Consider the following 15,066-nt stretch of genomic DNA (forward strand, 5'->3'; position numbering starts at 1 on the left):
ATAAAATAAACATTAAAAGAAAAAATACATGGATAAATTTACAGTGCAGTATAAGATATGAATAGTTCAATTAAAAGCAGCGACAAAAAGAAAAGTCTTCAGCCTGGATTTAAAAGTAGTAAGAGTTTGCAGCGGACCTGCAGGTTTCTGGGAGTTTGTTCCAGATATTTGGAGCATAATAACTGAACGCTGCTTCTCCATGTTTAGTTCTGACTCTGGGGACAGAAAGCTGACTAGTCCCTGAAGACCTGAGAGATCTGGATGGTTCATAATTTAGCAGGAGGTCAGAAATGTATTTTGGGCCTAAACCATTCAGTGCTTTATAAACCAGCAGCAGTATTTTGAATCTATTCTTTGACACACAGGAAGCCAGTGTAAAGACTTCAGAACAGGAGTGTGATCCACTTTCTTAGTGTTAGTGAGGACTCGAGCAGCAATTTTCTAGTGAGACCTGTGAAGACACCATTGCAGTAGTCCAGTCTACTGAAGATAAAAGCATGGACAAGTTTTTCCAATCCTGCTGTGACATTAGTCTTTTAATCCTAGATATATTCTTTAGGTGATAGTAGGCTGATTTAGTAACTGTTTTAATGTGACTGTTGAAACTCAGGTCCAGAGTCCATGACTACACCTAGATTTCTGGCTTATCTGTTGTTTTGAACATTGCAGGCTGACGCTCAGCGCTAACTTTATATGTTCTGACTGGCTCCAAAAAACCATTACCTCAGTTTTATCTTTGTTTAATTGGAGAAAGTTCTGACATATCCAGTCATTGATTTGTTCAATGCACTTACTCAGTGTTTGAATTGGAGCATAGTCTCCTGGTGCTGAAATGTTACGTAAATGTGTGTGTCATCCGCATAGATATGGTAACTTATTTTGTTGTTCTTCATTATCTGAGCCAGTGGTAGCATGTAGACGTTAAAGAGAAGAGGCCCCAAGATGAAGCCTTGAGGTACCCACATGTCATATTTGTCAACTCAGATGTTGTATTTACCTATAGAAACAAAGTTGTTTCTGTCCTTTAAGTAGGATTCAAACCACCACAATGTTATTGACCATTGTAACCTGGTCAATGATTTCTGTGTGAGACAGATTCTCAGTCAACCTGATCAATAATGACATGTTTACCTGTCTATATGCTGCATACAATCTGTTTCAGATGGTGCCAATAACAAGTTAGTCCAGTCAAACATGTCAAGTTTATGGTCCAGTGAGCACATCAATACCTGCGTTAGACCGATAATGGATCAATATTTATTCAGTTTTCCCCCTTCTCATACATTTCAGTTATACTTGATCATTAAACAATTATACGTCTCTGAATACAATGCTTCTCAGGCGATAGTATTACTTTTATCTCTGTAAACTTAATATGGAACTACTGCCAGCGATTTAAGCCAAGCATCAAGACTGAACAAGCTCTTTTTCTATATCTATAAGGTTTACCCCCCTGCAATGATTATGTTCTAATTCAGAGCAATAGTATGATTGATAGGTTATTTATTAAATTACATGTCACTTGTTAGACGCTTTTATCCAAAGCGATTTACATACTCAATACTGTGGATAACACAGGAGCAATTTGAAGTGTCTTGCCCAGGACACAACGACATGCTGGCTGCCAGTGGGGTTTGAACCCTGTGACCCACTGATCCGAACACCAACGCACACGCGCCACACGCCTCCCCATATGTCCGGACAGTTATGTAATAGCCCTGATAAATGACGTCTTGTTGACATGCTTCTAAATACAGAGTGCAGCTGTGAGCTGAAATGACGCCTTACGCATTAATTAAACTTCATGTTCATCAATGTTTTTGTCAGACAGTTACATGTTTAGAAAGAACACCACATGTATCTGTGGTAACAAAGATGCTAACTCCAGGGCATAAATGATTGACATTTGTCTTCCATATTTACTTAACCTGCCACATTCTCCTGCTAAATATTCAAACTGATTATCTTCTTTGATATATTTTAAGAATGCAAGACAGAGACTGATTAAAAGCTATAAGTGTGAAGCAGATAGTATTTTTTGTGTTTAGCCAGACCCGATCCACCCACAAATAAGGGCAGGAATCTAGCACCGTGCCATGTTGAAGTGTTGACAGATATATTAGCACCTGTCACTGTGTCTCTTTCCATCTCCAGTCACACATTCACACTTGTGTCTCTAATTAGGGTTTTCTGTTTATCTCTCCTCTCAGAATCAAAATACCTTTATTCGTCCCACGCAGGGGACTTTACATTGTCACAGCAAGTAAAGAGCCAATATAGCTTAATGTAATTAGGAAGCATGCGTAAAATATTAAGATAAAAGTAGAGGTTACGCAATTTCAATTGACAAAAAATATACATCCGGTACCAGTAACAGTTGTGAGATAGCAGCTAGGCGATAGTATTAAGGTGGAAGTATATATTGCACTCTCCGTCTGAGATAGAGATAACTAAAAATCAAACACAATGAACCCCAATTTTCTCATTCCCCTCCCTTACACTCTCCTTTCTGTCTCTTTCTCTCCTTGTTTCCTCCTTCTCTCCCTCCTCTTCATCCTGACAAGACAGATTTAGAGCTTCGGATCCTCGGGGCCGGACCCCTCTCCACCTGGCGGTCACACTGGGCCACCTGGACTGTGCCCTCAGGATCCTGCTGCAGCACGGAGCTGACGTCAGCAAGGAGAACCGCAACGGATGGACCGGTGAGTCAGTGTGAACCTGGTGAACTACATTCAGCATTTTATAAATAATGTGTAATTGTCAACGTTTTTATGACAGTGCGTTATAATTATAGTAAACAATAAGACCGTGGTGGAGACAGCGAGTAATTTATATCTAACAGCTGATGTCCACATGAACCATTTTGCCTTCATTAGAGGATACAAATGAAATGGGTTTGAACTATTTTTATATATTTATATCATCACAAATAACGTGAAAGCTAGCTATAGTTGGAATTGTGAAGAGGTGCAATCCTTAATGTGTCATATAAAAACATAGATTTTAGACAATCCAGCCTAAAATGTGGTATTTCTTTAGGCATTATGAGTCTTTTATATATCATTTAAGTGTGGAAAAGTTGTATAGATAGTAAGATTTTTTTTTTTAAATGATATTATAATTTTGTAATCCTTAGTAGTAACAACCAAATACATCAGGAAGGATGCAAGTAGCTACTGATATTCTTTGAATGTGTGTACCCTCATGTTTTTATTATTGGTATTTAGTGATGTTAAATGCTTAGATATCCAAAGGGGAATTAAAAGCGATATTGAGTTGCATCAGAAAGGGAAAATATGATGCTTGGTTCTTTACTGTGTTTATTATTATGCAGAATATGTCCAGAGAATGTTCACTTGTAAAGAACAATAATAATACATTTAATTTCAAATCGCTTTTTCAGGTGCTCAAAGATGCTTTACAGTGGAGATAAAATAGAATAAAATATATTAAAACAGCAACACAACATAATTCACAAATGAAAAGCCAGTCTGAAGAGGTGTGTTTTGGTCAGTGTTTTGTAAGTGGGGGGGTCGGTGCAGTCTCTGATGTGTTGTGGAAGAGAGTTCCAGAGGGTGGGGGCAGTGATGGAGGAAGGCTCTGTCCCCCCAGGTTCGGAGCTGGGTTCGTGTGGGGATAGAGAGCAGGTTCGCTTCTGATGAACGAAGGCAGCGGGAAGGGGTGTAGTGATGGATCAGGTCGGTGAGGTAGGGGGGGGCCTGGTTATTGAGAACTTTGTGTGTTTAGCAGGAGGATTTTCTTGCATGTCTTTAGATCAGAAGAGTTTAAACAGTCAAGCACAGTTGTCTCCTGCAGTACAACCAAATATACCAATGCTCAGCAAATGTTCAGTAAAAAGCAGTGTTTTGGTTGCAACCCCCTGCTAAAAATATGATAATATATAATGCATAATTAATATTGGCATAAGGTTTGTTTGTCCTCTGTTGTTTTATAAATACTCACAAATCATGACGCTTTTCCTCATCACCTCTCTCGAAGAACAGCTCTGCCAGACTCCTCTTATCTGCTGGCCTGGCGCTGTGTAAATGCAGTTTGGCGGTTTAGCAATGGGTGACTAATGGAGCGTGAAATCAATACATTTTTAACCTTTGAAATCATATTGGCTAATTTAACACCCTGTATTGTTAGTCCAATATCTTCCCCGCCATTCTGAGGCTTGTTAATGCTTACTGTCTGTCACCTCTAGGTTTGTGTGAAGTGGTTTCTGTTAATGGTGATGAAATGTAGCTCTAGAAATTGAAATGTTTGGTATGGTCGTGATGGTTCTGGAAGTCTGGGTTATGTAGAACAATTCTTTTTTGTAACACCTAATCTAATTACTCTGAAGTGTGTCCGTAGGTGAAAAAGCAAGAGTGGTTTGTTTTAACTGTGTGTTCTAACTGTTTTCAGTCAAAGGAATGAAAGGGAATTGTTATACAACCGTTCAAGCGTGGACAGCCTGTGAGAGTTAACAGCAAAGTGCCCGTCCGATGAATTGATTTTGGCGAGCTGCAGTAATTTGTCGTACCGGCTTTTCCTTTTGGCCTACTTCAGTTTTGTCAATCTTTCTTCCCCCCTTTTAAATCGCTCAGCACATACATTTTGGATGTGCGGTCTGAGTGATGGCTATGTTTTACTCTCCGTCTCTCGCTCTCTCTCTCAGTCTTCAGGAGCGGTGAGCACAAGAGATCCGGAGTTGGTACGTCTCGTGCTTCGTTACCGTGCACTACCGAGAGCGACTGCCAAGAGGACTGGCGGGCATCCCCGTCCTGCTGGAGACGTCTGCGACCAAGTGGGATTTCACAACAAAACACACAACAACAACACAACACACAAAAACAAAAACACCCAACACACACACCACACACACAACACACCACACAACACCACACACACAACACACACACCCACACACACCACACCACAACACACCACACACACACCAACACACACACAACACACACCACACACACACACCACCACCACACACACACCAACACACACACTGATGCTAACATGGAAAAAGACACTCCCATGATAAAACAGCACACAAACAAGCGTGTTCAGTATGAAGCACATATATTGGAATAAAATAGAAATCAACATACAAGACACATGGGGAGGCTTGTAAGCAGAGATGCATTCATTTGAAATGTAGATTATTCTTTTTGATATTTATTTTTGTTTCATGATAAATATTCACATTTTGTTTGAAGGTATTTATAACTTTGTTTACTTCCCAACAAGGGAATACAAGGCAAAAGCCTGTTGTATCTAAATAAATATAGTTGTCCCCTAAAGGGGTAAGAAGTGCAAGGCTTAAAGGCACATTAGCAGCCATTGGAAAGCTGACACTATATGAGAATATACACAATTGAATCCTGATAGTAAAGTGTTGAGGTGCAGCAGATGGTGTTGCAGTAGTGGAGGATGCAGAGAGCAGAGATGGAGGGAACTGCCTTCACACGCCTGTCTCCCTGGTGGTATCTACACACACACACACACACACACACACACACACACACAACAAACCACACACACACACACACAACACACACACACACACACACACACACACACACACACACACACACACACACACACACACACACACACACCCACACACACACACACACACACACACACACACACACACACACACACCACACACACACACACACACACACACACACACACACACACAACACACACACACACACATTCTCTCCCCACTCACATGGTAGACACAATACCCTCACAATCTGACAGAGTGCTCGCTCTCAACCACACAAGCACTCGCAAGCATCGCACACCGGTCTTCTATCTGCTGCTGCTCCCATTCACATCACTTTCCCCTCCCAACCCTCCATCCGTCACTTCTATAATTAACCCGCACATCACAACCACTTCTCTTTGCCAGTCCCCCCCATCTTTGGAGCAGACAATGAGGAAGCATCCCTGCTTTGCCTCTGCCTTGCTATTCGCCTCTCTTTCTGTCTATCAATCTTTAATTAATCACTTTCAATCTCCCCAACTTTCTCTATCTATTCTCTCTATCAATGCTTGCTGCTGTCTCATTTATCGTCCTCTGTTTCTCTCTCTTCCTGTTCCTGTCCAGGCCCAGGATTTCTACGTGGAGATGAAATGGGAGTTTACCAGCTGGGGTGAGTCCAATCTTTCATTCCACTCAGTAAAGCAGAACAGTACCGACGAGTCAGAAATAATCACGTTATCGTCTCCCTCTGGGCCTGTTTCTTCCGGTTTTACTGATCACACACTTTCTGCACAGCAGAACGTACGTGAGGCTTCGAGTTAAAACAGTGTGTGCTTTTTATCTTAAAGGGGACCTATCATGCAAAATGCACTTTTTTATGTCTTTTTATACATAAATATGTGTCCCCGGTGTGTCAGGGAACTCACGCAGCGTCAGAAAATAAAACCTTCTCTCTTTTCCTCCATACCCAAATCTCTAAAAACGGGAATACAACGGAGCTGATGCAGATTTGCGTCCGATATAACGTAATATGGGAAATGTAGGCTGGCTTTACACCCACAGCATTATCAGAAACGTTGCTATCAGAAACAATGCCCGACTGTTTTGGACGTAATATGGTCGGTGTTTACATTAGCATCGCTAACACTCAGAGCTAACCTGTACTGGAGAGCATGTGTGTGAAGAAGCAGGAAATAAAAAGGAACTCACCTTGTGGTATAACCGGCAAGAGAGAAAGCCTTTGAGCTCCATACTGTTTCAGAAATAATCCTTGATAATTCATGATATGGCGTTTCATCACCGCAGTATCTGCTGGTAGCATTATTTTAAAGCTTTATACCCCAAATCAGCACTTTTGAAACAGGAAGTGAAATAGAGGGATATGAGGCATGGCTAGAATGGGTGATCTGTTTGGTATTTTGTGCAAAACACTTCATAGACATGTTTGTTATATATCTGAGACCTATGCTATTGCCTAAAAATAGCATGATAGGTCCACTTTAACTGTTGTTACAACCAACTGCTGAAATGTAGCACAGAGTTCGAAAACTGCCAACATAAAAACACCAGAAAGATATCTCTGGCACTTCATTCTGCACAAATTCATTGGAAATGGCACAGTTTGATTAAAATAGTGTCTGTTTTATTCCTTAGTGCCCCTGGTGTCTCGTATCTGCCCCAGCGACACCTACAGAGTTTGGAAGAGCGGTCAGTGTCTCCGCGTCGACACCACGCTGATGGGCTTTGAACAGATGACCTGGCAGAGAGGAAACCGGAGCTTCATCTTCAAGGGACTAGGTCAGAGGTTAAAAAAAGCATGTATAAACGGATCTTTAAGTATTTAATACAATACAGCAATCAAAACAATACTGGCTGAACTGTCACACTATTTTAAAGGAACCTTTTTGGGAAACAAACTCTTTTCTTAAGACTCTGGGAAATAACTTAGTCGCTTGACCTACCAAATTGTGCATTGGCTTATTTAATAAGCATGTGTGTTTGTTCTCTGTCTTTGGCTGGGCCACTTCATCATCTTTTCTACTCCCTTTCTATCATCCTGTTCTCCTCTGCTTTTCCTTTCACATTTGCATTTGTATAATGAAATAACCCTGCTTTTCACGACAAAAATGTGGTGTAATATCCTTAGTCTGCTGTAGATATTGAAGTAATATTGAGCAGAAGGATTATGATCACAATTGTGTAATATTGTAGAAAACAAGCCACCAGGATCATCTTCACTTCAATACACTGAATTGTAACACATTCCCGTATTTAAGAACCACTCAGGGTTCATGAAATGAATGTGGGATGGAGCAAATATTCACACAGAGACACACCTGCACCTTTGCCGTAGGATCCTCTTTCTCCGCCTGCCTTTTTTATATCCTCATCGCAGGCTGTTCCACTCCTCTGCATTCTTTCGCCATGTTCCTCTTTTGTTTCTGTCTTTATTTCTCTCACCACTTTAAAATTCTCCTCTTCTTCCCCTGGACCTTTTTAAATCCCTTTACAATGTTCTTTAATTTGCTCTTCCTTTTCTCTGTCCCACTGCGCGCACACAAAACACACTCTCTGGAAATCATGATCTTTTTTTTACTTTTCCTTCCATATGTGCTGCAGACACATTTGTCGCATTATATTGTAATACTTCCCCGCTGTCCATTTTGAATCTGCCTCTTATGCTCACTAACATCGTCCTTGCTTTTCCTCTTCCTGTCTGTCCCCCGCTCTCCTCTCAGACTCCAGCGCAGAGGTGATGGAGGTCGACCATGACAGGCAGCTTGTCTTCTGCGAGACCTTGTGCGTCTCGTCTCTGGCGGCGCTCCCACCCGGCCGGGTTAACGGCGGCCGCCTGCAGCAGCAACGACGCAGGTTTGGGCCTTCTGGGGGCGATGCAGCCCAGCGACGAGCAGGTCGCAGCCAGGCTGTCGGCCCCCGTGGTCACCACCCAGCTGGACACCCGCAACATCGCCTTCGAGAGGTCAGACGCAAACCTGACACACACAGAATATGAATATGAGAATGTGGAGGTATAGTCCAGTGGTGCAGAAAGAATCTTCCTTTAGACCCAAACCAATGCCATTTCAAGTAAAAAAGCATAGCTATGAAGTCAGATTTCAAGCTGTATTTGTCATTTTGTGCTGCAACATTTTATAATGTGATTTATCCATTTCCAATGCAGCTTGCAACAGAATTTACATCAGAATTTCATATAACACTGCTGAGAATCTTTATTCTATGTTAAACAACCCATCAAGAAGAATAAATGTTCCATAGAACAAGCACAATGCTGATGTTCTCCATGCACAGTAGCCTCTGTACAACACAATGTAATCAGCTTCGGGACCTTCTCTGCTCTGAAAGCTGGCTTTTTTTTCCCTGAGAGGAGAAAATCACTCTTTTGTTGTGGAATTTCTTTCACTGTTGCTGTCTCACAGCAGTGGAACAAGTGCATGCACGTTCTCTGGTGGCTGTCAAAAGCATTGCACAAAAAGTAGGAGAATATCGTCCCAGCAGTATTATAGGAAGTTACATGGTTTCCTTTACGAAAAGTAATTCATAATTGATTTTTTTATGTGAGCTCATTTTGCAAAAAATGTAAAAATAAATGTGTGAGTAGTTTATAATGCTCAACACCACACTGAAGTCAGATGCATTGATGACAGATTGAGAGCCAGATAGCAGAACGAGAAACAATGGAAGAATCAGACACAACCTGACCGAGAGACGTATGGAGGAGAATAAAATTGGATGAGCAGGTGAATTTTGTTCAGTCAATGAAGGAACATTTTATTATGCTGACGGCACCCTTTTACCGATCAGTTTCACACAAAGTGACAACGACGCAGAATTGGAATGAAGTGTAAAGGAGGGGAGAATATATTGAGAACATTTGGGCCAATCAGAGAAATAGGGGAAAAAATGATTGTAGTGAGATAAGACTGATGTGACAGACAGAAAGAGAGGTGAGAAAGGAGGGAATAAATACAAAAAAGTATGGAGCAGGATAGGAACATTGATGAATAAAGAAAGTGGGTGGGACAGAGAGAAATGAGGGGTAATATACAATACACTGAGAGAATCAGGGAGAGAAAGATAAATGAGGACAATGGGGGACAAAGTACAATATGGTTGGTAAAAACAGGGAGAATCAATAGTTTTGGAGGAAAGAGGAGAAAGGAATTGACAGCAAGGAGACGTGATAGATAGGTGGATAATGGAAAGAGTTGAGCTGAAAGGAAGTGAGTGTTAACAGATAAAAAGCAAGAAGACTGGAGGATAGAGAGAAGTTAGCAGGGAGAGGTGGTGTTGGGGGTGTGTGTGTGTGTGTGTGTGGGGGGGGGGGGGGGGTAATCATCCTGCTGTCAGACTTGTACTTTCAGTGTCACCTCTGAGCATTTCCCCTGCTCAGCACTCCTGTCTACATGCCAATAATGTATTTATGATGCTTTAGGCAGCCACTTTGTCAAGCAACACGGACAGGACATCCACCTGGAGTTAATAGGTCTATGTGCAGAAAAACAGCTCCGCAGTTTGGCTTTTTTTAAGGGCCAGGTTAAAGAGTACAACGTTTATTCATTGAGTCAATGCCCAGTAATTGAGCTAATACAGTATATAACGTCAAAGTTCAGACAGGGACGTAACTTTTGTCTTACATTGAATTGGTTGGAGAACAAGACAAAGGCTACACATTACATCACACGTCATTTAGCGTTTATCCAAAGCGACTTATATACCCTTCAAGAACTCAAACTATCTAGATGGTATTTGTGAAATGGTAGCTAATACAGCTGAGTGTAATAGCGAAATATATTTCATGGGAGACCTGAATATCAATGCCTTCAATGAGAAATGCCCCATGTGGAACAAGATTGCATCTAGCTGCCAAAATGTGTAATATGACTCAGGTAATAACATCACCAACCAGAAGGGCTACAAATAAACATGGGGCTATTACAACGACCTGCATTGACCACATCTATACTAACAGGCCAGAGCACTGCACTAAAGTGTTGTCACTCACAGTTGGCTTAGTCATCATAATCTAGTTGCTATAGTATGCAAGACCAAAATACCTACGGCTGGCTCCAAGATAAATTATAGAAGGTCTTATAAGGGGTTTAATCAGGAACAATTTGTAGAGGAGGTAAAGAATGTGCAATGGTTTGATGTTTGCATGAGGAAAACCCAGAAAAAGCACTGGGAGTATTTATGAAGTCTTTCATGGGGATTGCCGATCAGCATGTTTCCTATGAGAAAATGGTCTGCCCGGTCAAGTGTGCACCTTGGTTGAATGACGAGATGAGAAGTTTAATGGTCCAACGAGATGATGCTAAAAAAACTGCAGACAGAACAGGTTCTCTATGTGACAAGCAACATTACTGTAAACTAAGAAATGCGGAGGAAACCAAATTAAATAAATGTAGAAAGAGGGAATACTACATGCAGGAAATCAGTGATTCTACGAATGATGGAAAGAAATTATGGAAAATATTGAATAACATAATGGGGAGGAACTCAAACATGCATCCTTCTTTTATAGAAACCGAGGGTAAATTCATTACCAAGCCAGCAGATATTGCAAATCATTTTAATGATTATTTTACAAATAAAGTAGATAAGCTGAGGAATGCCATGGGTGCAGTCAAGGACACAGTGTCACATCACATCATTAAAGATTGTATCATGAGGGAAAAGCAGTGCATGTTTGAATTCCACAATGTTACAGAAGAATATGTTGAAAATATGCTTTTACATCTGTACGATGATAAATCTCCTGGGATTGACAACTTCGATGGAAAAACTGCTCAAACTGCGGCCAAATACATATCCAAGCCATTGAGTCACATTTTTAATAAAAGTTTAGAGCAAGGCGTGTGCCCCGAGATCTGGAAGGAAGCCAGGTCATCCCATTACCAAGGATAAAGAAAAACCTTTGCTGGTTCCAATAGTCGACCTATAAGTCTCCTCCCAGTGTTAAGTAAATTAATATAAAAATAGTATACACCCAAATTCAATACTACTTTCTAACAATCTGACAACGAACTAGCAACATGCCTATAGAGATGGTCACTCTACAAATACAGCACTTGCACAAATGACCGATGACTGGTTTAAAGAGCATGGATGATAGGAGGCTTGTAGGAGCTGTGATGTTAGACTATAGCGCAGCTTTCGATGTAATCGATCATAGTCTGCTGCTGAACTAACTCAAATGCTATGGCTTTGATTCTGTTGCTATGTGTTGGATGGAGAGCTACCTGACTAGGAGAAGGCAGCGAGTGGTTTTCAATGGGAGCTTTTCTGAAAGTAAGGTGTTGCAGTGTGGGGGTCCCGCAGGGGAGTTCGCTTGGGCCTTTGTTGTATTCTATATTCACAAATGACCTTCCTTACGTATTAAATAAGTCCAATGTAATAATGTATGCTGATTGATTCCACAATGTACAGTACAGCATCAACATGCATTGAGTTAAACTATCTACTTAAAATAGAGATTTAAAACCATAGCAGACTGGGTCAACAATAACAAACTGGTACTCAACATTGCAAAAACAAAAGCAATGTTCGGATCCAGACATATGTTAAGCAGCAATCCTCAATTAAGACCAGCCAGTGGAACAGGTAAACGAGACTAAGTTGCTTGGCATTGTTCTTGATTCTGGTTTACGTTGGACAAAGCAAATTGACAGTATCGTAACTAAAATAGGAAGGAGCATAGCTGTGGCGAGAAAATTTACAAAAGTATGTAACACCAACCACTTTGAAACAAGTCATTCAGTCTCTGGTTTTGTCACATCTTGAGTACTGTCCGGTCATATGGTCATCAGCAGCAAAAACACATTACAGAAATTACAAATAGCTCAAAACAAGGCTGCCAGACTAGCTCTCCATTGTTCGAAGCGCACTCATATTGGAGTTATGCATAGAAGCCTATCATGGCTTCCAGTTGAGAAACGTCTGCAATCTCGTGTATCACTTTTCTAAAAAAATCCAATTTAGCAAAAAACCACTGTATTTTTATGATCAAATAGTTTACACAAGAGACGAGCATGACCATAAGACTAGAAAAGCTACATCAGGCCATCTACTGGCACCTAAACCCAGGACACATCTTCTGAACTCTTCTGTGTCTTATAGAGCTATAAAGGAATGGAACTCATTGCCAAACTACCTTACTGCAATAGAGTCCAGCCTCTTTCAAGAAGAGATTGAAGGGCCATCTACTGACCATGTACCCTTGTGAGCTGTGAACCCTCATTTAATTTGATCGCATGTTGTTGATGATATTCAATCAATCAATCAATCAATCAATCAATGTTTATTTATATAGCCCAATATCACAAATGTTACATGTGTCTCAGTGGTCTTCACAGTGTGTACAGAATATCAGTATGACAATATGACACCCTCTGTCCTTAGACCCTCACATCGTACAAGGAAAAACTTCAAAGAAAACCCAGTTTAAAGGGAAAAATGGGAGAAACCTCAGGGAGAGCAACAGAGGAGGGATCCCTCTCCCAGGACGGACAGACGTGCAATAGATGCCGTGTGTAATTGAAAAGATAATACATTTGCAACATAGGTAGTCCAAATGTTTGGAAATGCATGTGTGTATAATAGGAAGATGAATCCACGAGGATATCCATCCAGGACCTATGATCCAGGACCACAGCCATGACTCAAGATCCAGGGCTCGCGATCCAGGACACAGGACCGCAGGATCATCCATGACTCCGGATCCCAGCGTATATAGACATCAAAAAGAAAGAAATTTGGGGAAGCTGGGTTAATCGGAACATGAGAGTACACAGGTACAGACAGAGAGAAGGAAGAAGTAAGATGTCCCCGACAAACTAAGCCTATATCAGCAAAACTAGGGGCTGAATCTAATCAGCCCTAACTATAAGCTTTATCAAAAAGGAAGGTCTTAAGCACACTCTTAAAAACGGATAGGGTGTCTGCCGCTCCGAACACAAACTGGAAGCTGATTCCACAAATGTGGAGCTTGATAAGAAAGGCTCTGGCTCCCATTGTACTTTTAGAGACTCTAGGACAACCAACAACCCTGCATATTGGAACACAATGCCCTAGTAGGACAGTAGGGTATAATGAGTTCTTTAAGGTAGATGGCGCCTGTCCATTAAGGGCTTTGTAGGCGAGAAGAAGAATTTTAAATGCTATCCTGTGTTCTATAGGGAGCCAGTGTAAGGCAGCCAGAACAGGAGTAATGTGGTCCACAAAGCCCTGAAATGTTTTGCCGAAATGAGATCTGCACCTTCCCAAAGTAGGATGAATGCCGTCTCTCTTAATCAGACCAGGTTTTCCCCAGAAGGCTGTCCAATTATTTACGAAGCCCACATTGTTGCTAGGCACCACCAAGACAACCAGCGCTGAAATTATGACATGCGGCTATACATATGTCATCATTGATCAGATTGGGGAGGGGACCAGAGACGATTACGGTGTCCGACATTGTTTTAGCATAACTACACACCGACTCCACATTAAGTTTGGTGCATTCTGATTGGCATAAACGAACATCATTACCACCGACGTGAATAACATCCTACTGTATTTACGTTTATTTTTAGCCAGCAGTTTAAGATGAGCCTCAACGTCGCCCGCTCTGGCCCCCGGAATGCATGTGACTGTGGAGGCTTCGGTCTCTAAATTCATCGTGTCTCATAATAGAGCTACCAATAACCAGAGTTGGCTTCTCAGCGGGTGTCTCGCTGAGTGAGGAATATCTGTTAGATACGTGAACGGGTTGGTGGGGACCTGCGGGTTTCGCGTTATGCCCCTGAACAGTCACCCAGTCTCCCTGCTGCTCGGGAGTTGCCAGGGGGCGGCTAAGAGGAGCTACCTTTTGGCCGGTCCGCACTGGCTAACATGGGCTTACTGTAGCTGAGTTACTTTCTAAGATGCGGAGCCGGGCTTCTATGGCTATGATTCCCGCCTCCAACCTAACAACTATACTACATTTAACACATGTATCCTTACCAGTAAGGAGGCCGGGAAGTAACCAAACATGAGACAGGAAGAGCAGGAAATAACACCCGAGGGTGGGGAAAGAGCCATGGCTAGCCATCAAGCTAAAGTAGCTACCGTTAGCAAACCCGAAAAGAGTGTAGGCAACTGTGGAGTTACAGCCGCTAAGAGAAGGAGAGTTGTGAGTGCTTAAGCTGTAGTCACGTGTGATTACAACGTCAGGCAGTTGCCGTGATCAAGAGTTTTAAAACGATCGATTAAGTTAAGATAATAAGCTATCAGCAACAGAACAGGCACACGGGATACCCGGAGATGACAACAACAACAACCGGAAGTTACAACATGCTTACCGCAATAGGTTCCTCCATATTGGTGATGTTGTTAATGATGTCAGGACTTATGTCCTAAATGTTGCTGTATTATTGTTGTATTATTGTTGTAAGTGTCGGACCCCAGGAAGAGTAGCTTTTGTCGAGAGCAAAAGCTAATGGGGATCCTTAATAAACAAACATAAACATAACCTTCAAGAAGCCTGCAATTTGATTGTAGGTACATTATCTTGCCCAAGGACACTTCGACTAGAG

General features: G+C 41.7%; 1 protein-coding gene across 1 annotated transcript in view; it reads left to right on the forward strand.

The window, feature by feature from the left end:
• Positions 1–15,066, forward strand: part of ankrd13b (ankyrin repeat domain 13B) — a 51,855-nt gene that overhangs the window by 14,651 nt on the left and 22,138 nt on the right. The window contains 7 exon segments of the mRNA XM_034096776.2: positions 2,569–2,702; positions 3,586–3,597; positions 4,674–4,792; positions 6,119–6,164; positions 7,148–7,291; positions 8,233–8,303; positions 8,305–8,474. Coding sequence (XP_033952667.1) covers positions 2,569–2,702; positions 3,586–3,597; positions 4,674–4,792; positions 6,119–6,164; positions 7,148–7,291; positions 8,233–8,303; positions 8,305–8,474 — 696 coding nt within the window.

This window comes from Pseudochaenichthys georgianus, chromosome 13 (genome assembly GCF_902827115.2).
Source record: "Pseudochaenichthys georgianus chromosome 13, fPseGeo1.2, whole genome shotgun sequence".
Classification (NCBI taxonomy): domain Eukaryota; kingdom Metazoa; phylum Chordata; class Actinopteri; order Perciformes; family Channichthyidae; genus Pseudochaenichthys; species Pseudochaenichthys georgianus.